The sequence below is a fragment of the Topomyia yanbarensis genome, chromosome 2 (assembly GCF_030247195.1).
Source record: "Topomyia yanbarensis strain Yona2022 chromosome 2, ASM3024719v1, whole genome shotgun sequence".
Taxonomy (NCBI): domain Eukaryota; kingdom Metazoa; phylum Arthropoda; class Insecta; order Diptera; family Culicidae; genus Topomyia; species Topomyia yanbarensis.
Genome location: NC_080671.1, coordinates 91,814,788 through 91,842,361, shown reverse-complemented (window position 1 = coordinate 91,842,361; position 27,574 = coordinate 91,814,788). Strand labels below are relative to the sequence as shown.

The 27,574-nt window shown below is 37.9% G+C and overlaps 1 protein-coding gene across 8 annotated transcripts in view; it reads left to right on the top strand.

Annotated features, from left to right (window-relative positions):
• The first annotated feature begins 11,971 nt into the window (after nucleotides 1-11,971).
• LOC131678823 (uncharacterized) overlaps nucleotides 11,972-27,574 on the top strand; it is a 189,778-nt gene continuing 174,175 nt past the window's right edge. Inside the window, exons 1-2 of one of the 8 annotated variants that reach the window (XM_058959180.1) lie at nucleotides 11,972-12,020; nucleotides 12,926-13,082. In XM_058959180.1, coding sequence (XP_058815163.1) covers nucleotides 13,048-13,082 — 35 coding nt within the window. In that variant the 5' untranslated portion in view covers nucleotides 11,972-12,020; nucleotides 12,926-13,047. The other 7 variants (XM_058959178.1, XM_058959173.1, XM_058959177.1 and 4 more) reach the window with 7 other exon arrangements.

Genomic DNA, 27,574 nt, shown 5'->3' with positions numbered 1-27,574 from the left:
ACGGTCAGATATTCTTAGCCGTTTCATGATCTTACAGGTCGATGCTGTACATCTGTCTTCATCAGCATTTGCTTCTTTGTTGCTGATGTAGGTTGTTGATTTGAAGGCGCTTGTCGTTGTCGCTGATCATTGGGCGTTATTGATTGATTGTGGTGTATCTGTAAGTGTCGGTGGCTGCTTATTAAAGTAGAGTTTCGACTAGTTGCTTCGGCGCATGTTTTTCTGTAGTAGGCCGTCAGGTTACAGAGCTGACATGTAGAGGTCTAGCCGAGATATGTGATCAGCGTTGCTTGAATTTAAATTACGCCACTCCTCGGTGATTTTCGTAGATAGTCAAATAAGAAGAAATCGGTTTAGTCACTTCCATTCTTACAAGGCGAACACCGTTTGGAAAACCGATGTAAAAATTTAACCAAGTGTCATTCCACTTCTCCGTAATGTGACATCATTCGTTTGATGTAATCCGTTTTAGTGCATGGTGCTTGCATGGTGTATACAAACGTCCATCATGTCTTTTGCCATATACACGGATATCTTGGTTCAAATTTTATTGTAATTGATGTGGTGGTGCATGTTGTTCTTCGCAATGAAGTTTTCTGCTTGGACAAAATAAACTTGCAAGCGTATTAAAAACACAATTTTTAACGTGGTGTAACTGGATGTAGGCAACTTCCGCGAGGTTAGGCTGCATAGTGTTTCATGACTACTATTGAAAAAGTTGGCAAAGTAAGAGAATGGTTTTGTTCCCAGGGGCGGATCCAGAAAAAAAGTTTCAGGAGGGTTCTGAAATTTCGATTTTGGAATGAACATTGCACAATTCGTTATACGTAAAAATCTCATTTAATAAAAATCAGTTTTGGTGGTCAAATTTAATTTGAAATTATTTTCCGTTTTATATATTTGAAACTAAATTAAAATTTCTCAACCAGTTGAAAATTGTCGGAGCGGGGCGGGTGGGTTCGGACCACCAGAACCCTTCTCCTGGATCCGCCACTGATTGTACCAGTGCTGTGTTCCTTTAAATGCCTTTAAGTGGTAGTTAAATAGAAACAGAAAATCGTAAATTGAACAACAAATTCTACAAACTTGCTCTAAGTTCTGATTATTTATAACAATTATTGAAATTTGGTTTAATAATAAAGTTAACAATTTCTTAGTTGGAACTGAGGAGATGCAGGTACTCTGCAATAATGATGATCCTTAGACGAAAATCCATAGGGTACAGCATTTAAATAATGATAGGATAGTGCACCGTGAAATAATGCAATCTCAATGGAATTTTTCTTCAATTTAATTTTTCCGAAATCTTTGACCGATGTGTAAAACTCTTATCGCGTTAAAAAATCCCTTTCACCAACAAACGATAATCTGAAAACAAATTCTTTTGAATGCGGGTGCAATTCGACTACAATTTTATCAACTAGTGAACGTGACATCACTTCCATGGCTTGAATTCAAATAAATCGGACGGATGATTTTCGAAGCACCGTACTCTACCTGAATCAACTCTACATGGATACGTTGCCATTTGACAAATATTAGTAACTTTTTAACTTCTCGCCCAAAAGATAAATGTCGATAACATCCATCCCAAGGTTGTGTTATCACACGTTGCGTGACCAAATACCAGAAAACCGGGTTAATCTCGTGACGTTCAAATTGCCCTATAAGGATACCGCGACAAGTTACGCCTTTAATGCACTATGTTAATTAACAGACAGTCGCTAATCAAATTTTACTTGTCGCGAAGTTTGTAATCAAATTTCGCTGCACGAGTTTCGTTATTGCGCAGGCAATAGTAAATGTTATGAAATTGTACAAATCACGTGCGGTTTGTTTTTCGTGGAAACATTAGCGATTAAACTGTCAGTTTGGATGCTTAATATTCGATCAAAGCCTTCCTCAGAGACGAAATTTATCCAAGAAAAGCATTCAAAATTTTAGGTGATTCGCCACCATTGTACAATGTATTCGACGGAGATTGGTCAATTACTAACCTACAAAAAAAACTTTAGAGAAGCTTAATTTTGCAAGACGTGTTAGAACAAAGCGTCGTTTAGGTAGATTTTATTGGAGCAATGCACACGGACGTGATTTTGATAGGTTCCGTAAGACTTAATTATTTAGAAGGCATGCGCAAGCAATTAGCGGGTTTTACAAGCGAGGATAAGTTCCTGCAATAAACAGACGTGCCTTATCGGTTTCCACAACTATTCCTGATTATTGTCATTATTGTCAAATAGCCTTCAGGAAATTATAAGAAAACTCCGGAATCAAATTATGCATTATATACCTCATACAAAGTATGGTGATGAATACTTAACTTGATCAGAAAAATAATAAGGTGAGGAATGAATAAAGTATTTAAGATATTCGTTTGAAAGAACAATTCGTTTTAAATAATATATCATCAGGCTCTGGAGAAAATTTAGATTAGTCCGTAGGGGATCGGGGGCAAGTCCGACACGTTAAGCGCAAACCATGTCCCAATAATTCCACAAAGTTCCTAAAATTGTATATTCTATACATAATCCTTAATTAGATAGTTCTTAACAAGATATAATTTTTTCGGCGTTTCAAAATATTGGTTTCATTAAAAATTATTGATTACCATAATATGGAGAAAAATGTCATAACATTTGCGAAGCGCTTCGGAATTAATCACGCAGGTGTAAAATCAATCATAAACAAATTTGGGGAGCCAATAAATCCCGGATTTTGTAACTTGAAACTTCACCAGAAATTGGTAACTATTCTTAGGAGTGAAAAAAGCAAAGTCGATACGTGATTTGGCCAATAAAGCAGGAACAAGCGTCAGAATGATCCAACGTAATTGTAGTCGTGAGTTCTGCAGCGACTGAATGCATGCAGTGCGATGGACAACGCGACCTATGTGAAAGACGACTCAAAACCACTTCCTGGTTCACAATACTAGCACTGGCGCCGTAGTGAAGAATGTAAGCGCTGCAAACAGGTCGATTCAAGCGAAGAATTTTCGGCAAAGAGTGCTAATATGGCAAGCAATATGTTCTTACGGTTTGAAGTCTATTTTCTTTACGCGATCAGAACTATAAATACGGCAATCTATCGATATGAGTATTTGCAAAAGAGGTTGCTGCATTCATATGAGAAGCAAATTAAGCGAATATTGACGAAACGCACTCTGCATTGAACCCTTTCATGATCAAATTTTTCCTAGCTCATGTATGAATACTCGTTTGACGACGTAAAAGTAGGGTTTTTGATTCCCACTTTAGAAACTACACGCAGGCGTTGTCGACAGCAACGACTGCCCCTGAGTTCTTTTCAGGCAATTCCGATTCTTGGGCTTTTACTCATAGAATTGTGACAACCGAATCAATCAAATGGGCTATTGAATGTTGAATGGAAAGGTGGAATCAATTCAGTTCTACTTCAAATCGGATATGAACACTTCAAGTACATGTTGAAAAAGTTCTTACTTGTAGTCTTGCAACAGGATACATTCCATTAGCTCGGCATGAAATAATTGTACAATTCATTCCCAAAGATCACCGCGTTGCCTACGATGCAGTTCGTACGATGCAGTTCTTTGACTCTGAAATTATTGTCTCAGATCAAGTTAAGTACGTTGTTGTAATTCTTCGCTCAAGACTAAATTGGTCAGCTCACAATTTTAGAATTAAGAGATGTTGCACGGCCTTAGGCTAATGTAGACGAATTTTCGGTAAATCACAAGGATTCAAACCCAAGTACATTCAGTGGATCTACACAACAATTGTTAGACGAATGGTGATCTCTGGGTGTCTTGTGTGGTGGCAGAACGGAGATGTCACGACATTCAAAGTCAATCTATCTTCACAGGATAGTCTTGAAGGCGATGACTGGTTTCATGACAACACATACTACTACTCTAGAGGCACTCTCGAACATAAAAATTTAGAGGGTTGTGTACAAGACACGACCATCGTTATATTGAAAATTCAGCATGACCACCCGGAGAAAAAAATTGTTCCCAAAATCGTGAATAAAGTGTCATGAATTCTGGAACAATCACGTTTTTACATTATTTTTTATTCAATTCGTTTATTTGATAAGGCACGCTTGCGCTAGCTTAAAGGTGCCATTTTTTCATTGTTTTACATTTTGGATTTCTTAAAACTAGGGGGTTACACATTTCAATATTATTATTAATTAATTAGGGCTATTTTTAAGTATTGGTACTGTTGGGCATTTTTTAACGAGAATAAATATTGATCAACTAAAACTAGAAGATAGGAGGACACATAAGTTTTGGGAAGATATTCAATGGTAGGAAGGGGGAGGGGAGGGTGAAGTCCTACATCTGTGTATCAGAGACATGGGAGAGAGGTTGGACAAGGCTGGCAGCAGGGGCGGCGAAACACTTTACGCCCGAGTGGGTAGAAAGCATAGGGTGAGGGGTCCATTAGTAATGATTTTTTTCCGTTTTCGCAATGCACACGCTTACATTACATTCACATTAAGTCACGTTCGTCTATGCAAATGGAATTGTGGTACATTGATGTTTTCAAATGTGTGTAGTGCGAGATACATGCGTTGCACATCTAAATTTTTTGAAATGGTTCAAAATTTCGAGTGGGTAATTACCCACTCGGTTATTTTCGAGTGGGTAGTACTACCCATACTACCCACGTTTTCCGCCGGCCCAGCCTGGCAGAGGGAGGGGGGAGTTATAAACTTTCAGCTTCCGGCATAGGGAATCTACGACAAGGGTTACAGATTCGGATGGATGCATCAAGTATTGGGACGCCGGGCGGTCTTCCTCGAGCCGGCAGGGGTTCCTCCAGACGATTTCGTAGTACGGCTCAGATGCGGATCCGCAACACACCGCGTTGCGCGTGTGATGTTGTACTGTAGGTCTCGTGTTGTTAGGTCATTCGACAGATGTTTTGTCTCGTCTTGGAGTCGCATAAAACCATCGTTGGGGTACGGTAGGCGGAAGAGGGCACTTCTGGGAATGATACAAATGAGAAATGACGGGGGCAGTTAAATCTGGATATTGATTGTCGAAGAATACAGTTGAATCAGAAGTACAAAGGAGATTGACACGGTTGAGATAATATGAAAAAGGATTGATATTTTGTGCCATGTAATCAAAATGCAAGGACATAAATCGGGTTTGAGAATTGAACTCGACAAGCCTTTCGCAATTTGCAATTACTAACGGATTCAAGATATCGCATCGGATGAGCAATCGATATGAGAGGTCAGAAAATCGATTTGCTGGCGATGAAAATCGATTCGATGAGATTAGAAGTGCTGGCGGGCGAAGAACTCCCGCCAGCACTTCTAAACTCATCGTATGTGTCGAGTGCATGCAACCCAAAGCAATACGCAAACAACAATATTGGATTCGCTCTAATTTGATGAAATGTATGTTCGCAGTGGAGCGGAAACAGAAACTCCCGTACTCTATCACCGACATAATCGTTGTTTGGTACAGCCTGATCAGGTCTCCTGGGTGGGCAACCCACCATGTTCCGGTTATTGTACGGAGAAAGTTGATCCTTTGTTGGCACTTCTGTTTCGGGTACCTAATGTGACATCCCCAGGTTCCTTTAGAGTCGAACCAGACCCCGAGATATTTGAAAGTTGAAACCTGAGCAATAGTTTGACCCATTAATTGAAGCTGTAGTTGCGCTAGTTCACGCTTCCTTGAAAAAACGACTAGCTCAGTTTTCTCCGTGGAGAACTCGATACCTAGCTGGAGGGCCCAAGCAGACAAATTGTCCAAGGTATCTTACAATGGTCCTTGCAGATCGACGGCTTTAGGACCTGTAATAGAGACCACACCGTCAACTGCAAGCTGCCTTAGCGTGCAGGAATTGACAAGACATTCGTCAATGTCATTCACGTAAAAGTTGTAGAGAAGGGGGTTTGGACATGAGTCCTGGGGAAGACCCATGTAACTAATTCTTGATGTCGATAAATCACCATGCGAAAAATGCATGTTTTTCGGACAGCAAGTTTAGCAAAAAAATGTTTAGAGTTGGTGAAAGACCATGCTGGTGCAGCTTCTCAGAAAGAATTGTGATAGAAACTGAATCAAAAGCCCCCTTTATATCTAGGAAAACTGATGCCATCTGCTCTTTGCTAGCATAAGCCATTTGAATTTCTGTTGAGAGCAACGCAAGACAGTCGTTCGTGCCTTTGCCTTTGCGGAAACCATATTGTGTATCTGACAGTAAGCCATTTGCTTCAACCCAATTGTCGAGGCGAAACAAGATCATTTTCTCGAACAACTTTCGGATACAGGACAGCATTGCAATCGGTCGATACGAATTGTGGTCGGAGGCTGGTTTTCCTGGTTTTTTGAATGGCGATGACCTTCACTTGCCTCCAGTCATGAGGGACAATATTATCCTCAAGAAACTTATTATATAAATTCAACAAGCGTCTCTTGGCAGAGTCTGGCAGATTCTTTAACAAGTTAAATTTGATTCTGTCTGGCCCTGGAGCTTTATTGTTACATGACAAGAGAGTAAGTGAGAACTCCACCATCGAAAACGGTGTTTCGTTCGCTATCGTGAGGGGACGCGGCGCGGTAGATCTTCTGTGTCGGGGCGGAATCCGGACAAACCTTCTTGGCAAAATCGAATATCCAACGGTTTGAATATTCCACGCTCTCGTTAGTACTGTTTCGGTTTCGTAAACGCCGGCCTATTCCAAAGAGTGCTCATCGATGTTTCTCTCGTTAGTCCGTCGACGAACCGGCGCCAGTAGCTACGTTTTTTGGCTTTCATTAAACTCTTCATGCGCGTTTCCGCCATCGCGTACTGTCGGTAGCTAGCTGGCAGCCCGTCGTCCCGGAAGGTCTTATACGCAGCGGCACTCCGCGTACACGTCTGAGCACTCTTTATCCCACCATGGATTGGGAGGACGCCAGCGTGAGTTCGCGTCTGGTACGCGTTTAGTCTGAGCTCGAATCGCGGTATCGAGAATCAAGCCAGCCAGGAACCCGTACTCTTCCTCCGGAGGAAGCTCTTGTGTCGATTCTACTTTTTCGGATATCGCGGACGCGTAGCTCTTCCAATCAATATTTCGTGTGAGGTCATACGAAACATTGATTGTATTCGGTGGCCCTGAACCGTTAGCAATATTTATTACGATTGGCAGATGGTCGCTGCCGTGGGGATCAGAGACTACCTTCCACATGCAATCTAACCGCAGCGATGTCGAGCAGAGGGACAGGTCTAAGGCGCTCGGACGCGCTGGAGGGGCAGGAATCCGTGTCATTTCACCCGTATTCAAAATAGTCATATTGAAGTTGTCGCAAAGCTCATGGAGTAGGGTAGATCGATTATCGTCATGAAGACAACCCCATGCCGTACCGCGGGAGTTGAAGTCACCTAAAACTAGCCTCGGTGCGGGGAGGAGTTCCGCAATATCGCAAAGCCGTCGGTGGCTAACTGAGGCTCTAGGGGGGATGTAGGTGAATACAATGCAAAGGTCTTTGCCTTTTATTCTGGTTTGGCAAGCGACAACCTCAATGCCTGGTGTCGAGGGGTGGTCGATCCGATTGAAAGAATGGCACTTTTTGATCACCAAAAGTACTCCTCCTCGATCCAAGCGAATAATATTAAAATCGTGGAAGTGTAGGGTTATTTCTGAAGTGAGCCATGTCTCGCATAGGGCAAATGCATCGCATTTCAAATTATTTAGTAAGATTTTAAGCGAATCGATTTTCGGGATAATGATTCTGCAATTCCACTGTAGAACAGTGATTAAATCCGTGACCTCGTTCGATGAATTAGCCATCGAAGGATACAATCGCTGAAAGGAGGGGCCATTTCGCAGTGAACTGTACAGAAAAAAATATTTTGTAATTTTAAGTTTATTTTCATGCACATATTTGGAGCATGAATATTAATGTAAAATTAAGTTCCACCACAAACACACACGACTTGTCGTGCTTTCTTCAACGAATTTTATTATAATTTTACACGTGGATTGAAAATTACAGTTTCTTTAAACGGAAAACCAATGCGCTTCTTATGTATTTTTACTCGAATGCTGCTGTAAAATGAATGACATGTAATATTACTCGAATGAAAGTGTAAAATTGTATGCTGTTTGATGCTCCAATTGATTTTAACGTAATTTTCAATCAAATTTTCGATTCAATCGTTGTATGTTTACATTCGTATTGATTTACATGTCGTTTAAATTTCATTATTTTTTGGTGTGTGCATCAAGAATGTTTTTACTGCGGGGAGAAAGCTTATCAAGATGCTTTCAAGGGGGTCAGAAATATTTAAAGCTGTAAGAATCCGGTGTTAAGCCAGCAGTGTTTTCTTTCTCTGGCTGAGATATGGGAACACTTGGGGTTTTTGATGTTCCTGGAAGTGCTGGGAACTCCTTTTCTGAGCTCAGGTTACTGAGACCGGGAGCGACTTGCTTCGGTTTTGCACCAGTACTTCCATGAGTAGTTATTTTAGGGGGGGCATGAAGAGACACCTTCTAGCCTTTACGACGAAGCTTGGGCGAAGAAATGTTCCTCCTTTTTCTATTGCTTCTAGGTACAGCAGAAGATGTTCCCTCCTGGGGTTCATCACAGTCACCTTCGTCAGTAGACAAGTTGGTATAGATGTTCGTAGAGACAGGTGGCGTAGCTATCTTAAGCATTTCTGCAAAAGATCGCTTAGAGCGTCCCTGAATGGAGCGCTTACGATTCTCCTCGCGCTGTTTGTACGCGGGACATGAAGGGAGATCATGTGGGTTTCCCCCACAGTAGAGACACTTTTCGACATCTCTACCACAGGAATCATTCGCATGATTCCCACCGCATTTCCCACAACGGCCTTTATTGCTACAATGGGAGGCTGTGTGTCCCAATTGTTTGCAATTAGTACAGTTCATGACCCGCGGCACAAAGAGGCGAACAGGTAGACGAACCTTATCAAAGAGGAGGTAATTGGGAAGGCCAGAGCCGGCGAAGGTCACCCGATAAGAGTCTGAGTTGACGTATATTTTCTTGCCGTCAGCTGCGACTGATGCTGAATGCAAACGTTTGCATTCCAGTATCTTCACTGGCTTAAGCATGGGGTCTTTGAAACAGCTAGTCCCATATTTTAGCAGGTCCTCGCAATTCAGACTCGAATCGGAAACGACCCCACTGACTTCAACCCTGCTAGCTGGAATATACACCCTGTACTCCTTCGTAAAGGGCTCGTAGCCAGCAATATCATTTGCCTGAGTTGAACTGTTAACCACCACCCGAAGCTTATCAGGGCGAATTTTCGATATTTCTGTCACGGCCGAATACCGATCCGTCAGAACTCGAGAAATCTGCAACAGATTCAAACACTTTTTTTCTTTGGTCCGAAAGAAGATCACAAATGGCCCGGTGGCCGAGCTCGGATATACTTTGAGCCGGGGAGCTGATTTTGTTTCGACGTCCATCTCACCTTGAGACGAACCGCCGTCAGGGGAAGTCATTTTTGCACGGGCCTATTGCCCAGTGCACGTTATTAAGACAACCAAGAAGGGGAAACGAAAACTAATACTTAGCTTGTGTAGGTAACGGTATCCAGACGGCTTACTAGAAGAACACTGCTTCACTTGTCACTGACCGGCTAACGGTACTCAGAAACAGAAACACAAAAGAAGGGAAAAATACTGAAACCTCAATTAGACGTAGAGTGTGCGAATAACCTTGAACGCGGATTAACACTATTTGTCGCTATAGAGTGTACGGACCGATGACAAAAGACTTCTATCTCGACTGAGTGCTCGATAACGAATGATTTGTGTTATTATATTGGTTCTTAACAACGAAGCAAAGCTGTTGATGCCAATTTGTGCGCGTTTCATTGATTGTGGGCCGAGTAATTAATGAATTATTGATGCGCCCTCCTTAGTATGGTGAAAATAGGCACTTTACCCTATATTGTTAGTACGATTATTTTAGAATTTCGAGACATATCGATGCCATAGGGGAACGCGGGGCAAGTCCGACACCTTAAGCATAATAATTTTTCTAAAATTCCACAAAACTCCTAAAATTGTATATTCTGTGCATAATCCTTGTTTAAGTGGTTCAAAACAAAATATAATTTTTTCAGCGTTTCAAAAAATTGAATTCATTAAAAATTATTGGTTGCCAAAAAAAAAGAGAAAAATGACATTTTCAAAACGCTGCCGGTAAGACCGACACTCCAAAGGGGCAAGAGCGACCCCCTTTTGAACTTTCTTTTTGTCCAATTTTTTCCATTAAAGATGTATTGTGTATGTGTGATAAAGTGCAATTATGTGTATATGTGTATGTGTGATGCAAACGCATGCTTTCTGTAGTTTCATCGCATAGCAAGAGGAAGAGCGTTCGAATGCGTGGTGTTATGAATAAATAATGTTTAACGCATGGTTTATATTATGGTACGGGTTTTCTCAAGTAGTTCTATCAAGCTTTATTGCCACTTGTATAGCCATTCTAACGAGAAAGAGCTGCTCTGCAAGCAGATTATATACGCTGTTACTAGGACTTATTCACTTAGAAGTGACGCACGCTTCGTAGTAAGCTATCCGGTTCGTGCTCTGATTTTTCGGAACACTGTTGATCAATAATCCGACGGTCAATGAAAATGTTTCATCAATATTATTTGGAAATCTCATATTAGATTATACTTTTCATTTCTTTTTGTGATATAACTATGAATCACGTTCAATTTAATTCTTAATTTTTTTGGTCGGCTTGAGATAATACTGAAAAATAAATGCAAAAAAAAACATAGTTTCCGTGTATTTCAATTGTTAACATGACGTAATTATAATATAATTGAACACAACAAATATACCGAGTCGTTTGTATCGAATCAAAAACGAACCCAATCATCTAAACATCGTGTCGGTCTTACCCCACCCACAAATTGTCGGTCTTACCCCAACAGCGCACATTTTTGTTAAATGATCAATTAACAGTATTGAAATACTCAAACTTATCTTCAATACACACAAATAACGATATGGAGACTAGAATAGAATGTGTGACAAAAAACTGGTCATTTTCAAAGCTTTTGTGTTATTAAAACCTTAAAATGTTTAAAATAAAAATAAAATCCAAAACCGCATCAACTTTGCTTTCGCTTGTTTTGTTTATTTTGTTGACGTTTAATGAACCCATATGGCATCGATGTGTATCGAAATGCCCAAAATAATCGTACTAGTAATATCCTGTCATTATAGTATGATTTAAAATTTGATATCTGGGAAACGTCGTGGGGTGTCGGGTTTACCCAGGGTGTCAGGCTTACCCTCAGTTCCCCCATATGAATTCTCAAGCTATTGATTCTCAATCATGAAACTCAGCTTCAAAAGTTGAAAATCCGTCCTTATTTTAAAACAGTGATATTCAAGAGCCTAGTTCCTGTTTAAAAAAAGCCTTGATTCTAGAAGCCTAGTTCGGAGGCATTCGTTGTGACCGACAGAATTCACAGCCTAAATTATAATATTATAAACGGTCAGAATAATTGCAGTGCTACTGCTACGGTTATTTTGATATTAAAGAACTATTTCATGTATGCGTTTCCGTTTGGTACTGGTCTGGATTGGCCTCACAATCCAATTGATCAACAATTTATGGACTGAAAGCAACTGTCAAATAAGATTATGATCTATTATCGATAGTTAAAATCCCATGCAGAAATTACAACGAAAAATAATAAAAAAAACAAGCAATGTTTTCCGATTTCTCCAACTTTATCTGCAGCCGGTCTGTTCGCAAATCTGTGCGGCTTCTGCAGCATCCAAGCAACCCCAAGTCCCAGAGCCCCACGATCGTGACAAGAAACTTTCTCCTGTTACGACAGCCTCCCGCAACCTATGTGAACCACTCACGGTCGGACTCCTCTCGCGAAAGATGCTACACACTCTGCTCTCGGAAAATTCAGCGCTGAATCACGACTTGATCTTAAAACCCCCATGCGGTACTCACAAACCTATCATTCATTTCGCACCCGCCGAACGGTTAGGAGATTCACGCGCAGAAAGCGAACCGGCATAAGGTTCGTCGTTTTGTAATAACAAAGTCTCTCGCAAGTTTTGCAGAAAAGTTTACTCGCTATTCTCTGGATGAGTGAAACCAGTTCCTACTGGTGAATCTCTCCGGTGGCGACGTCGGCGGCGGCGGTGTGTGTGTTTTACCGCGAAGAAGTACGCCAGGCGATATATTAGTTTTACTTTCAGTGGTGAACTTTTGGTTTCGTTAAAGCTCCCAAGAATCACTCGCCCGCAGACCAGTCGCAGTGAAGTCGTCGCAGCGAGAGCACGCGAAATTGACCATTTTGCCGTGCTGTTCCGAGAGTGTGTCAAAAACTCCCTCCTTCGCCAAAAACGAGTTGCAGTGAGTGTTGGTTGGTGGTAGAGTGTGGCTCCCTTTTCCTCGAGAAGGGGATCCAAGGCTACGAACAGACGACCCGCAGCCATCCTCCTGGTGGAGGTTAATCTTGCGCTGCAGTAAGTGTGTGAGTGTGTGTTTGTGTCTTGAAAACAGAGAGGAAAACCACCAGCTGGACGCAATTTCCCGTCCAGTTTGTCGCGATTTCTGCTCTCGAGTGGATTGTGCAGTGCGGCTTTATTCAGGAGGAAGCGGCTCAGGGATTTGGCTTGCCGTTTATGCAAACATCTAAAACCTTTGTGAGACACAAAGTGACCGAAACCAACACGACACAGCAGCGAAGGTGTTGGCTTGGCAGTGATTTATGATCTGTGCGGTTGGGAGTTGTTTCGTGGCTTTTACTTGAAATCTCCTGACTGCATTTGACCACATGGAGCTGTCGTGAATGTTTTGTGAAACGCTCAACCGGATAGGCGAACACAGTGACCATTCCAATGATTTCAGATAACAATTCGGAAATGTGAAAACTATTTTCATTATCTGTTATTTTTTCATTGTTTTGTAAATTTTCAGAATTTTTTATTGAAGAAGAAAGTGAAATTTGGATGTCGTGGAAAAAGAGTTGTTGAAATAATAAAAGTGATTTATTGGAAAAAGTGCATTTTGGTCAGGGACTCCTGAAGCAACAGCTGAAGATGACGATGAGAGGTGTGGAGTTACTAAGCTTAAGGTAAGCGACACTTGAATGATTTTTGACAAATATACTTTAATACTGCATATTAGGCGTAAAAATAATCCATTTTTGATATATTCTTTGTTGTATCTCTGGAATATTTGAAACCAAAAAACAATCTTTGAGCGAACAATGTGACTTTACTACCAATATTATTAAATTTGGCACCAGTATTTTTTGTATATTAATTTTGTTCGATTCTAATATAACATTTCAAATTCAATATATTAGGTATTCAGTCAACATAGTGTACCTGTTCTAGTTATTCACTTGTCCAGAGGAACAAATATAAAGATACATTAAAGCTAACTAAAATTCTATTAGAAGAGTTTATCGTTGCAATTGATGATTAGGTACATCGATTTGTATCGGAAATTGTGTATAATACTATTCGTCCTAGTTTCCAATATTTCTATGTCCGTTCTCTACCGATTTTTGTAAACTTGATTTCAAATGAAAGATACAGTAATGCCATTGAGTGCTGCTGAATTTTATTCGGTTCTGACTTTTGGTTCCGGAGTTACAGGTTGGTTAGAAAGGTTACACTGGAATTTCCCATGTAAATCGGTACAATCGTAACACCGCAGAAATGGCCACCAAATTACTTCGCTTCGCACGTCTACTTCACTGATTGCCAATCAAACATTATTTGGATATATTGTCTACTATTGACGATTTTGGAAGTCCCGGATTCCGGGCATATTCCACAATTTAAGTCACATCGGTTCTTCGGTGATCACTGAACCGATGTTTTCAAACCAATTCTCAAACTAAAGGCAACATTTACGGTTGAGTATTGTGTCGCCACTCAGCACCCACCCCCCCCACCCTTGCCCTCACACCTCGCTCCTTCATCACTCCTCTCCCTTTGGACCACCCTCACATCCGCATTTCCTTCATCCACCCCGTATACCGAAATAAGACGAAGGATTTTTGACGCATCCTCCTACTAAACCCCCACCCGCTCCACTTCCAAACCCATTCCACCAGCATTTCCAAATATAATCACATGAAGATAACATTGAACTAATGTTGATTAAGTTAATTAAATATTAGCCCGAGGCTAGTTGGTGGTTGGGGTAAATTGGCGGAATCCCTTTGGCTTCGTTTCTATTAGACATATAGCGCTGCCTCTCATTGTGCACCTCAAGTTATGTGAAACCCATAATCCAATGTATTTTTTAAACATTTTGTTTTGTAAAAGTTGTGGGCGATATTGTGTTTTCGAGCATACCAAGTAAATGTTTTAAATTTTAAACACTTTGTGTTATTTAGGGTGATTTTAAATCTATTTCCCAATTAATTTTATTTTTCGATAGTGCGTAAAAAGAGCTTTCAATATCCGTATAGATATTAAATCTATCCATGAATTAAAGTTATTATTAAATATTTTTTTGTAAAATATGCGGTTGAAGTAAGTTGGCGGTGACGCACGCGGGGCAAGTTGGCGCTACTATTTACAGTGCAAATGTAGTCATCAAATATTTTTATTTTTGGAATTCACTCCAAAGTAAAACGTTGTGTATCTCGTCAATGCAGGGGATATTTACTTCGTCCAATCGCCTGAAGTTATTCGAAAATATGCTTTTGAATATGGAATACGCGTCAAAGTAAAATTCCGGGGTATTCAGACTCAAATATATTGACAATTGTCGGTTAATATACAATTATATTGAAAAGACATTCAGCACGAACCTTTGATATAATTGAATCTCCATTTTCTGGCGTATTTATACATACAGCGTGGGCCGGGGTAAATAGGCGGGATTTCCGCGTTACACATTTTTGTCTATAAAAACAAAGACAATGCAACCAACACTGTGATAAAATTTAGGGATGTTGGCTACAGTCGCATGATCTATTTTGCAAGATCAAAGCGGTAAAAAATGGAAACTGAAAACACCGCATGCTAAGCCCGGTCTCCCCTATACTTTTTTGTTTAAAATGAGTCTGCGTCAACTTTCGTGGTAGTCGTTGGATACGTGCTAAGTGAAATAAGAATGTAATAGACATTTCCACAATTCTATTGAACAAAACCATCTACTGAATCATAGTTTGGATAAATGAGAAAGGCGCAATTGCACCACTAGGTGGATTAAAAGAGGGTTTTTTTTTGAGAGCAGTAAAAAAAATTTCAAGAAAACCCCGAGACAGGGAAAATGTACAAAAACCCTAATGTCTCAGCGAAAGGGTTTGGGCTACCATCACCCGACCACGCTAAAAAACCACTGCTCTTGTCAAGAACCTGATTCATCCTCGGCACTACCTTGCGGCATTACTTCGGGGAGGCTGTGTCTGTGTGTATGTATGTATGTATGTATGTATGTATGTATGTATGTATATATGTGTCAAACAATCTCACCGATTTTTCTCAGAGATGGCTGGACTGATTTGCACAAACTTAGTCTCAAATGAAAGGTTATTATTGAATTTTTTGTTGATCTGACGTCCGGTTCCGGAGATACGGGTTGAAGAGTACGATCACACAGCAAATTCCCATATAAACTGGTACCACTATGACGTCCAAATGATGCAATACATATTAAAATGTGTGCAACATTACTTGGACTTGCATGTTTAGATTATTAATAACCCATCGAAGTCGCTTTGAACACATTGGCCATCTATGGACGGTTCCTGATGCACCCAGGGAACTTGTAAAGTCCCTAAGTTAATGTCATACCTATTTCTCAGTGAATAATTCACCGATTTTTACAAACTTGGTCTAAAATGAAAGGAACAGCGTTGCCACTGGCTGCTATTGAATTTCCAATCGATCCGACATCCGGTTCCGGAATTACAGGGTGATGAGTTCGAACACGCAGCAAATCCCAATTTCAACGTATATGGCGATAAATTCAAAAAGGGGAATTTTTTTCCATAAAGTGTCCACAACTGTTTGCATTTGTAATTCTAGGTAACTAACAGTCATTCAAAGTCTCTTTGGCCACATTGGCCACCATTGACGGTTCCGGAAGTTCCGGCGGAAGTACCCAAATTCAACATAACAGTTACATCGATTTCTCAGCGATGACTGGACCGATTAGACCAAATTCAACCTCAAATGAATGGCGGGGCGTCCGCAAAAACTGTTTTTAAATTTTATTTCGATCCGATCTTCTGTTGCGGAGTTACGGGTTGTGGAGTGTGGTCACAGAGAAAACTCCTATTCAAACCGAACCATCTTTCAAAATTAAAAAATTCCACATCAAATGGTTGGGCCGATTTTCATAAACTTAGTCTCCAAAGAAAAGTATATTATTATTATAGACTGCTATGAAATTTTGTACAGATCGGTTTTATGGTTACGGAAATATATTGTGAACCGTCCAGTTTCATAAGAAATTCCCATATAAGCAGGAACTAAAGCTTTTATCTCAAAGGGGGACCATAAAATGTCAATAGATACTTCAATAGCAAAAAAAACTAAAAACAATGCATCTGAGATCGAATATAAACAAGTATTTCTGAATTTGTATATACAGACGGATCGAAAATGGATGATTGAGTTGGCTGTGCTACATATAGCCATAATCACGACACCCAACACCAACTCCCAATTCAAACTTCCATCTATTCTGCTGAATTAGTAGCCATTCAGCAAGCTATGACGACCATCAAGGCAAATGACATAACCACTAATTTCCTTATACTCTCTGATTCAGTTGCTTTGCTGAAAGGAATCGATAATCTGTATTCAGATAACTCACTAGTACAAATTATAAACGAACAATTGTACTGTTCACAGGGAAAACAGTTAAGTTCGCCTGGATCCCAAGTCATGTGGAAATCATAGGAAAAAATACTGTTGACACCCTAGCTAAGACCATTACAAAAAACCTTAGCTGAAGTAGCAACTTATATTAACCCATTCATGCCCATGTTGTTTGTGGACAACAACGTTTTTAAACAGCTATAACTTTTCATTGAGGTAAGATTGGCACACAAAAACAAGTAAGGCTAATAATTGTGTCTATTGCCTTTCATTTGAGTACTAACAGTTACAAGGATCAGCTCTAGAAGTGAAGTTATTGCAGTTAGTCTGATTGGATTCCAATGGAGCAGTGCTGCCAGGGACAGTTTAAGTTGACGACGGTAAATGAATTTTTCATATATCTTCGTTATGTTGCAATATTATTGAAAACTGATAAAACTTATCAATTTAGAGTGCCTTTGGCTACGTTTTCCACGGAAGTGGACTTTGGTAAAAAAAACTAGGATAATTGTAATGAGCATTGGAAGGTAAAAATTTGAGCAGCTTCTAGCACTGCGAGGGAAGCTCCTATTTTTATGAAAAATTGTTTTTTGTGTTTATTGGCCCCACCGTTTTCAAGGAAAAATAGTTTAGAAATCCTACATGCACTAGAAAAAAGTTGGGCATGAAAGGGTTAACAAAGCTATTATAACCTCTAGCGAATCACAGTGGCATATCGTGTCGGGTAAATAAATTGAGGGATATTAAATACACCGCAAAAGCTTGGGAAACTTCCAATAGAAAATTGCGGAAAGAATCTGTTGTGTTAACAAGACTCAGAATTGGTCATACCAAACTGACTCACGAGCATATGTTTAAAGGTGAGGATCAACCAGAGTGTGATTTATGTCACGTGAATATATCAGTTTCCCATATACTAAATGAATGCAGGAAATACCATAACTTAAGTGTCAAGCACCGTGTAAACTTACAAAGCCTAGGAGATAATGTAGAACATAACGATAGGGTACTTAAGTTCTTGAAAGAAGCAAACATTTATAAGGAAATTAAAAAATTACTCTAACCTTAGTATATAAGATAATAATTGTAATTTTCAAATTGTATATTCTCGAAAATAGATGCAAATAGCCAATATCTGTGCTGAGCATCTTAAATAAACTAATAATAATAAAATGACTTAGGAAGACGATCGTATGAAGGTTTACTGGATTATCGGTCTCTGCGGCCCGTCCAACTAGAACGAATGATTAATTCCGCATTATAAATCAACCGTTCCAACAAAACTGTCCGAAAAAAGCTGAAAAGCCAGTAAATCTAGCTTATAATCAATAACATTATTACGCACATGATGAAATATGGTTAACACGGCAATTAAAAATGTAGTGCATGTGCAATAAATGTCTTGAACATTCTGTAAGCGCAATTGAACCGGTACAAAATAAGCACTACCGAAATACCTGAAACGACTAACTATGTAAGTCGAATATACAGCCGATGGCATGCACACGGGTACGAAATAACGAAGGGACTCCTGGTTTTGTCCACTTTCACTTCAATAATCAAACTCTAAGATACTCATGAAATATGTTTAACATGACAATAAAAAATATAGTGCATGTGCTACTCACAAGTATATGAAAGAACTCAATAAAATGAGAGCAATTATTATAATTAATTGATGATTTAATGCACTAAAATAAACCAATGAATATTATAATAATACATTTGTTATTCGTGGTGTGCAGTCATCATTCCACTTAGACAAGACCATGCGTATCCCCTACGCATACAAAATGCCCAGTGGATTAGTTCCCTAGTTGGTCAATTAACCCGAGCAAATACTTATGGGTTCAAACACCACATAGCCCCTTGAAAAGACCTTAAACATGGTCCGTGCCTAAATTCATAACCGTCAAGACACCATAAAATGGTCTCAATAACCCATAAATACACCAACATATGGTATTTTATATGGGATCTATAGGACCATGGTGATGGTGTTTTCATGGGTTGAACCCATTTCAAACACCCATGTCAAACCCCATGAGCATGGGGGTATTATGGGCTTTTCGTTTGCTCGGGAAACACTAAACAAACAAAGAAATTAGATTGCTCAGTCTAAAGAAATATCAGCTCGATTGGCATCACCCGGCGAATACATGTTCCCTTACAATGCCATCAACATAAAAAATTACATGCGACAAAATATGTGCAATTCTGAATATAATTAAATGAAGACTAGTAAATAAAAATTGTTGCATAACAAAATGTGTTAATTTTCAAAGACTGCACTGTTGATGAATCACCGAATAAAAATAGGTGATAAGGGACGCGGGCGAAAATAGCTGACCACCGCCCTAAGTTAGTGCCGGATTCTGGTGAGACGAAGTCAAAATGTAACGCATTTTGATCGACAAATGAGACTTTCTTTTATATATATTATTTTCAATTTGATTATATTGTTTTGTTTGCATTACATTTCTAATTCAGTATATTGGGTGTTCAGCCACAAGTGGTGACTTTTCATCCCTATTGTTTACATGATTCAGATAATTATTATTAAGATACAATATGCTTTCGCAGTTAAGTTTTTTTTCCAGTAGGATGTTTTAAACCTACTTGTCTTGTGAATAAGGAGCTAAACAAATCTTATAAACCAACTTATAAACTATAAAGAGAGCTAATCGTTGCTATTGAAGATTACAACGATTTTTGTCGGAAGTTGTTTATAATACTGTTCGTCATAATTTCTAATGTTTCTATGTTTGCGAGTCTGTGCTACTCATTTGTGCTAAATTAGAGAGGACGCTTCAAAATCATTTTCAGAATTTTATTCTGAATCCTTTGAAGCGTTTTCTTAATAGTAGCACAACAACTTGCCCAGATCGGAACTGCATATAGCATTGCCGGTCTAAATATTTGTTTATAAATTAATAGTTTGTTCTTTAGGCAGAACCTAGAATTCCTATTTATAAGAGGGTATAAACATTTTATATATTTGTTGCATTTTGTTAGGATTCCTTCAATGTGATCCTTAAAATTGAGTTTTTTATCGTAAATCAAACCCAAGTATTTAACTTGATCTGACCACGTAAAATTCAAACCATTAAATTTAATAATATGGTTATTATTTGATTTAAGAGAAGAAGCTCTTGGCTTATGCGGAAACACAATCAATTGTGTTTTTGCCGCATTAGTGGAAATTTTCCATTTTTCAGGTAATCATTAAAAATATTCAAACTTCGTTGCAGTCGACTGCAGATAATACGAAGACTCCTCCCAGTGGCTGAGATGCTAGTATCATCACAGAAAAGTGACTTTTTACAGCCTGTAGGTAGATTTGGAAGATCAGCGGTAAAAATATTGTATAGGATTGGTGCGACGCTTGATCCTTGAGGGACGCCTGCTTTAACGGGTAGCTTATTATATTTACAATTCTGATAAGAAACCTGTGGGGTACGGTTAGTAAGATAATTTTTGATTATCTTTATTATGTAAATTGGAAAATTGAAATCCCACATTTTCGCAATTAATCCTTTGTGCCAAACACTGTCGAAAGCTCTTTCGATGTCTAGAAGAGCAACTCCAGTGGAATAGCCCTCTGAGATATTTGCCTTTATCATGTTAGTTACTCTCACAAGTTGATGAGTAGTTGAATGTCCAATACGAAATCCAAACTGCTCAGGAAGAAAAATAGAATTCTCATTGATATGTGTCATCATTCTAGTTAGGATGATTTTTTCAAATAATTTACTAATAGAAGAGAGTAAGCTAATTGGTCGATAGCTAGATGCTTCTGCTGGGTTTTTATCTGGCTTCAAAATAGGAATAATCTTGGCATTTTTTTTTTTTTTTTGGAATTGGTTTCTGAGGTTTCTTAAGAACCTTAGAAAGTTTCCAGAAAGGTTAAAAATTTGGCTTGATTTGTTCAACCTCTTTCGCGAAATTTTCATTTCTTAAGACTGTGAATCTATGCTTAAGTTCTTTTTGTAGATCCTGATAGATACATGTCATAGCAGGATCACGAGAACGTTGATATTGACGTCTTCGAACATTCTTCAAGCGAATCAGAAGTTGAAGATCGTCGTCAATAATAGGAGTATTAAATTTTTTCTGTGTTGTTGGTACCGTAAACCGGGGTGACTTTGATCATCGGGGTGACTTTGATCACTCGAAACTTTTTTCGTAGATTGCTTATTAAACCAGAATAGTCGATCGAATCATTTTAATTTAGAATGATTTTTACTCTAAACTTATAAAATACTGATTTGTTATACTTTTTGAGTATATTGTTCGGTTTTTGGGTACAAAAACTACAAAAAACCAAAATTTGACTTTACATTATTTTTACGAAGCTTCGTGAAGTGTCTATTTTTTATAAAACAAATAGATCTCAGATTTGAGCAAAAGTAATAAATTACAGGCGAGTTTTTATTTTCCTTTAGATTGGAATATGCCAAATTTAGTTTTAAGAGTTTGTTTATTTTAAATACATTTTTTGTAAAACTAGTTGGCAATTATTTTAAATTATTTTAAGCTAAAATTCATAACATTTTCTTTATTGTTCAATATTATAATGTGTTAAAATGAATGAAACTTTTTGTATATCGATAAAGCACTGAAATAAAACAATTTTGGCAGTTTTAAAGTTTTTCAGAATCTTTTATTCTAGTTGGACACAAATTATACGAATATTGGTTACTCGAATTTTAAGTACATTTAAATACTTTGTATAATACCAATTAACATCTATTTAACAATTAGTATCTTTCCAGAATTAGTTTAAACAAACATTTGAATGAAAAACATTGACATCAATAACTTAATGTGGATGAACATGCAGGTTATCAAAGTCACCCCGGAACACGAAAACAGAAATCATTTTTTAAAAAATATCTGTCAGCGGACAATTTTAGGTAAAACCATCCAATCTTGTTCTTCATACATCAGTACATGGTTTAAAAATATTAAATTTGAAAAAAATGTGTTGCGTCTAAAAATATGTAATGATTACTTCGAAAAGTGATCAATGTCACCCCGGTTTGCGGTACTGATAAATTTCTAGCATCAGCTATAGAATTACTTAAATTTTGTAATGCCGTATCAATGTCAGCTTTATTTTGTAAATCAAGGTCATGATTAAAATTATTCTCAATATAAGTTTTGAACCTTTCCCAATTCGCTTTGTGATAATTGAACACTGAGCTAATGGGATTGGAAACAGCTTCTTGAGAAAGTGAAAAGGTTACTGGAAGATGATCAGAATCAAAGTCAGCATGTGTAATCAATTCGCTACAAAGGTGACTTTGATCTGTCAAAACCAAATCAAATGTTGATGGATTCCTTACAGACGAATAGCACGTAGGACTATTCGGGAACAAAATTGAATAATAACCAGCAGAGAAATCATTAAAAAGTAGTTAACCGTTGGAATTGAGCATTGTTCCAGGCTCGGTGTTTGGCGTTAAAATCACCGATTATGAAGAATTTCGACCGATTTCTTGTAAGTTTTTGTAAGTCTCCTTTCAAGAAATTAATTTGCTCGCCAGTGCACTGAAAAGGCAAATAGGCTGTAGCAATAAAAACGATATCAAGATCGGTTTCAACTTCGATACCCAAACTCTCGATCACCTTGGTGTCAAGAGACGGCGTAACGGAATATTTGATCCTGCGATTAAGCGCTATTGCGATTCCTCCGCCGAATCCAACAATTCGATCAAATCGATGAATAACAAAATTAGAGTTACTCTTCAATTTAATATTTGGCTTTAAAAAAAAAATCGGTCACTGCGGCTCTGTGGACATTATGTATCCTCAAGATGTTGAAAAATTCGTCTTCGCACGTTTTTAGTAAACGAGCATTCCAATTTAATAAATTTAAATGATTATTTAAAGTCATTGTTAAACTTTAATTTCATTACAATTTTATTAGCAAATTCCCACCCCGCTTGAAAAGCTTCAAACATGGAGGTAGAATTTAACATAGCAATCATCATAGGTAACATAGAGTCTTGCAAGTGTTTTAATTTTTCTTCCGTTACGCTACCTAGATCCATTGAACTAAAGGAAGCGTTGGGTGTAAACGAGTTTGTAGGCGTGGTAACGGTAGCCGTTATTTTGGCCTTGTTACCTGCCACTGAAGCATAAGATGACACACCATTGTAGGATGGTGTGACGGAGGTAGAAGTTGTTAATCTATTTTGCATCGGATTAACTCGTTTGGACGTATTTTCTTGAAGTGTACCTGGAGAAGTAGGTACATTCTTTATTTTTTTTGTACTCTAGAACGAGAATTTATATTTTTTCTCGAACAACCCCAGAAATTCGATTTATGATTTTCGCTACAATTAGCGCATTTGAAACTTTTTGTGGTTTTTTTCACCGGACAAGTATCTTTCGTGTGCGATTTATCACCACAGATCTTCAATTTGGAATTCAAATGACAATTGTTTGTGCCGTGTCCAAAGCCTTGGCATCTACGACACTGGGTCAGATTTTGAATTCTGTCCCCATGTCGTCTATAATGTTCCCACTTTACTCGCACGTGGAACATAAAACGTGCTTTTACAAATTCTTTCAAATTATTAACCTCATTACGGTTAAAATGAATTAAATGAAGCTCCTGGATAATTCCAGAGCGTACTGACGTGTTATCGTCGCTAGCCATTCTTTTCATAAGAATAACTTGTGAAGAAGAAAAGCCAAGTAAATCTTTCAATTCGTTGGATATTTCATCCAAAATTTGACCTTGTGGTAGCCCTTTCAAGACAGCCTTGAATGGTCTATCTGTCTTGAAATCATATGAATAAAATTTATATAACTTCTCCGTAAGATACTGGAGTAGTCTTATGGCCAATCAATTCCTCCACTGTAACTCGACATTCTCCTCTTCGACCAATCTGAAAAGAGACTTTCACGTCCGGAAGGAACATCGAAAGGCTTTGAAGTCGAAGATCATCACTGTTATAGGCGGAGGTGATTGCGTTTTCTTCTCATTGGCATTATGCGCAATGCGAGGAAATTTAGAAATTTCATCAGCTTCACATTCGGATAAAACATCGAATGAGTTGCTGCAGTCAGTTGAATTTTCGGGTGGAGAAGATACCCTTTTCCGTTTAGCTTTAATTTTTGGCACACGGCCTTTCTGGGAGGACCCAGGCATGTTGGAAGAATTAAATATCTCTTTAGGCTGAATTGTTCTTGAAAAATGGTTTAGTCTTTAAAAAGACTGACTGAGTAGAAAAAGTAGGTAGTCTTGAGAAAGACTGTTGCTGTTGTAAAACTCTACACGGAAACGCTCTCGATCGCATAGCAACTAAATTATTAGTCGAATTTCTGAAATCGATTGGTTAAAATTTGGTACAGCTAAACGATTGTTGATTTTTCTAAACTGTCATTTTTGTTTTTGTGTCAACAAAACAGTGGCTGAAACAACTAAAACATCTAGTTGAAAATACAATGCTGTCAGTTAGCAAAGACACACATCATCTGAATCAGCTAATCAAATGAGTTGTATCTACTAATGTTGTTGTTGATTTTAAGAATATTACGAGTTGAAAACTAAAACTAAGATGGTTGTTTCAATCAACTGGTTTGTTGATTTAATAATTCGCAACCAGTCGTAACAGTCAATATGTTTGTTGAAAATTAAAAGCGATTTTGGTATTTTAATCAATTTTTTTTTTGATTTCGTCGGCCAAAAAGTTGTACCAGCTAATTATTTTGTAAATTCTAGGTTGGATTTGTGATTTGGAATAATAGATATCAAATATTTATATTATTTTTATTATTCCATGACATGATAAATAAGAAAATTACTGTTAAATATATATAAATATTATAAATAATTGGTTGTCATATAAAAACGGAAAAAACTGCAATCCCGTCGAAATACAACAGAGCGCCAAAAGAACAATTCATCTTGGGCGTGGCTGGAATGTTCGGAAGTATTGTTCGCGAGAATGTCTGATCCAATACGCATTAATGATCTAGAATGGAAATAAATATTACTCCATTTTAAATGGATTAATGTGAATGCAAAATTACCAACTCAACAACAATACATAACTGCCTATCCACTCAAAAAATTAAACTTGTAGAACTGGAAACCCCCACTTAAGGAAATTATCCAAACTGATAATTATTAATATTTAGCTGTCTAAAGATTCATACCTGCCATTTCTTTATGTCTTATAAATAATATTCTTAGTTTAAATTATGATAACATTCATAATTACTAAACATTCATCTTATCAAAACTACCTCTACATAACCTAATTTAAAATCATTGACAACCAAGCATAGTTGGTTAGTTTATATTCTCTCATGGGAACTTCTAGACATTGTGCAACACGCGCGTGCTCCAACCACATTCGAATTATCATTTTCATTTCTTACTGTGCGTTAAATGGGTGATATATCTACTTTTGTTATTCTATGATACATAATTGTCACCTACTTAACAATTCAGTAGCAATTGTGTATCAGGGGAGCATAGGGAGTCCACTAAAACGTGAGTTTAGTGATAATTTCACAACGAATTTAATTTCATTTTGTGTACAATTTCACTAAATGGATAACAATTCGGCTTACAATTTGGATTTAGAAAAGTTTTAGTCAAACATGAATGAGTTATTAGCTGAATGTGCATTTTTTCTAATAAAAAAACCTTTATCTTTTTCCTCTGCATCCATTCTAAACCCGCCACAGGAAATATAAATATACTACCTACTTAGATATGGTACTATCTTGTTGGTTTAACGGCTGGCTGTATCCATCGGTCGTCGTTCAATCAGGAAACTGTACAACCCATCATAATAATTTGCTATTCTCACCTTTGATTTTAATAATACCATCGCATTTGGATTACTGCGCTGAAAAAAGACACACAAAGAAAACAGAAGTTTTAAAAATAGACATACTTATCTGACTCAATAAGTGAAAGCATCACGATCCATCTGTAAAATTTGATCGAAATTTTCGGATAAATATTCCTGAAATTAAATTCATAATTCATTCATAATATGCCTTTGAAAATCATTTCGAAAACTTACCTTTATTATGATTTGGAAATATGTATAAAGTCACACAGAGAAACTGAATAAAGCAATAAAGAAACTTGCTACTAATTTGTTTCTTATCCATATTGGCACAGATAAAAAGGTGGAAACGTGTGCCATTTTTTTATTCGTTTGCTTCTTGCTTGCAAAATAATCAGGACCACCAACCAATCAAAGCGACGATTGTAAGCATGTGATAAAAATAATTATGGCGATCGGACCCGTGTTGAGTAAATATTTACATCACCACCCAATCTTCTTTCTGTCGCTTCGAAAAAAAATAATTTGACGAACTCTGAAACGTAGAAAATGTTGACACCTTTCCGATTCTGCATCTTGAAGAAAATTAGTAAACAAACGATTAACGATAACAACATTTCTGCTGAACATTTCAGGGATGCCGGTTTAATTTGTTAATCGCCAGCAGCCAAAACTTGTCTTTAAATGGCCACACATGTCTGAAAAATATTTTAAGCGGAAAATTAGGACTATAATCAGCTAATAGAAATTTTCTATCGAAAGTTTTGTTTCGTTTAAGCAAACTGTCAAAGAAGGTAAACTCTGTATCAATATGTGCATTAGGCTTGTGGGATTTATAATCTCCCGCGCGATTTTTTCCGGCAAATAGCTTTTCATCGCTCTCAATCAACATCAATTAATTACCCAATTTCCACGACATAAAATATGTCAAGGGATACAAAACTGAGAGAAAAAATACTAAATTGTGAAAGTCATTATAAATGTTGGTAGTAAACGAAAGAGAAAAGTTTTCTCTTTCATAAACTCTTGTGAACTGTGTTCGACTAGTAACGGTTGTCCAGAATTTCCATTCAAAGTGGATTTTGACAGTTGGATTTTAGGCCGTAATCATATGTTTGTCGAGATTTGAAATAGCTTGCCTTGCTTCCAGGGTGGCCAGACCTACTGATTTATCGGTAGTCCTACCGATTTTGGTCTTCCCTACCGTTTCCAGACGACCAAGGCAAAACTACCGATATTTTGTTATTCCTACCGAAAACTACCGATTTTTATTGATTTTGGACACATCCTATTCAACATTCATTTTTGGGTTGGATTTGGTCTGAGATCTGTGTTGTCAGTATTTTACAATTCTACGTCAATACTACGTTTTTGGGACAACAACCCGGCCTACCGATAACTACCGATAAACTTTTAGTGACCCTACCGATATTAAAGTTTTATCTGGCCACCCTGCTTGCTTCTTTGATATTTTATGAAAAGGCTTTTTTAAGAGACCCATGCAGCAGCGCATTACAAACGAAAATGTTCTCCACGCACAGATGTCGCTAATGATGTTTGTTTATTTTATGTATGCAGAGTGGCCAGATTTACCAATTTATCGGTAGTCCTGCGAATGTTGGGCTTCAGTACTATTTCACAGACGACCCGGGGAAAACTACCGATATTTTCCTATTTATACCGAAAACTACTGATTTTCATTTATTTTGGGCACAGCCTGCACCAATTTTTTTTTTTCATTTGGATTGGTATGAAATCTCAGGTGGTAGCACCTTTGAATGGTCTAATAATTAAAACATTTCTTCTCAATTTCTTCGAAGGATCATTTGTCGTTTCCGTGCTTCAGTATTTTACAATTTTATGTCACTACTATATTTTTGGAACAAAAATACGGCTTACCGGTAACTACCCATAAACCTTTAATGAGTCTACCGATATGAAGAAATTATATCTGG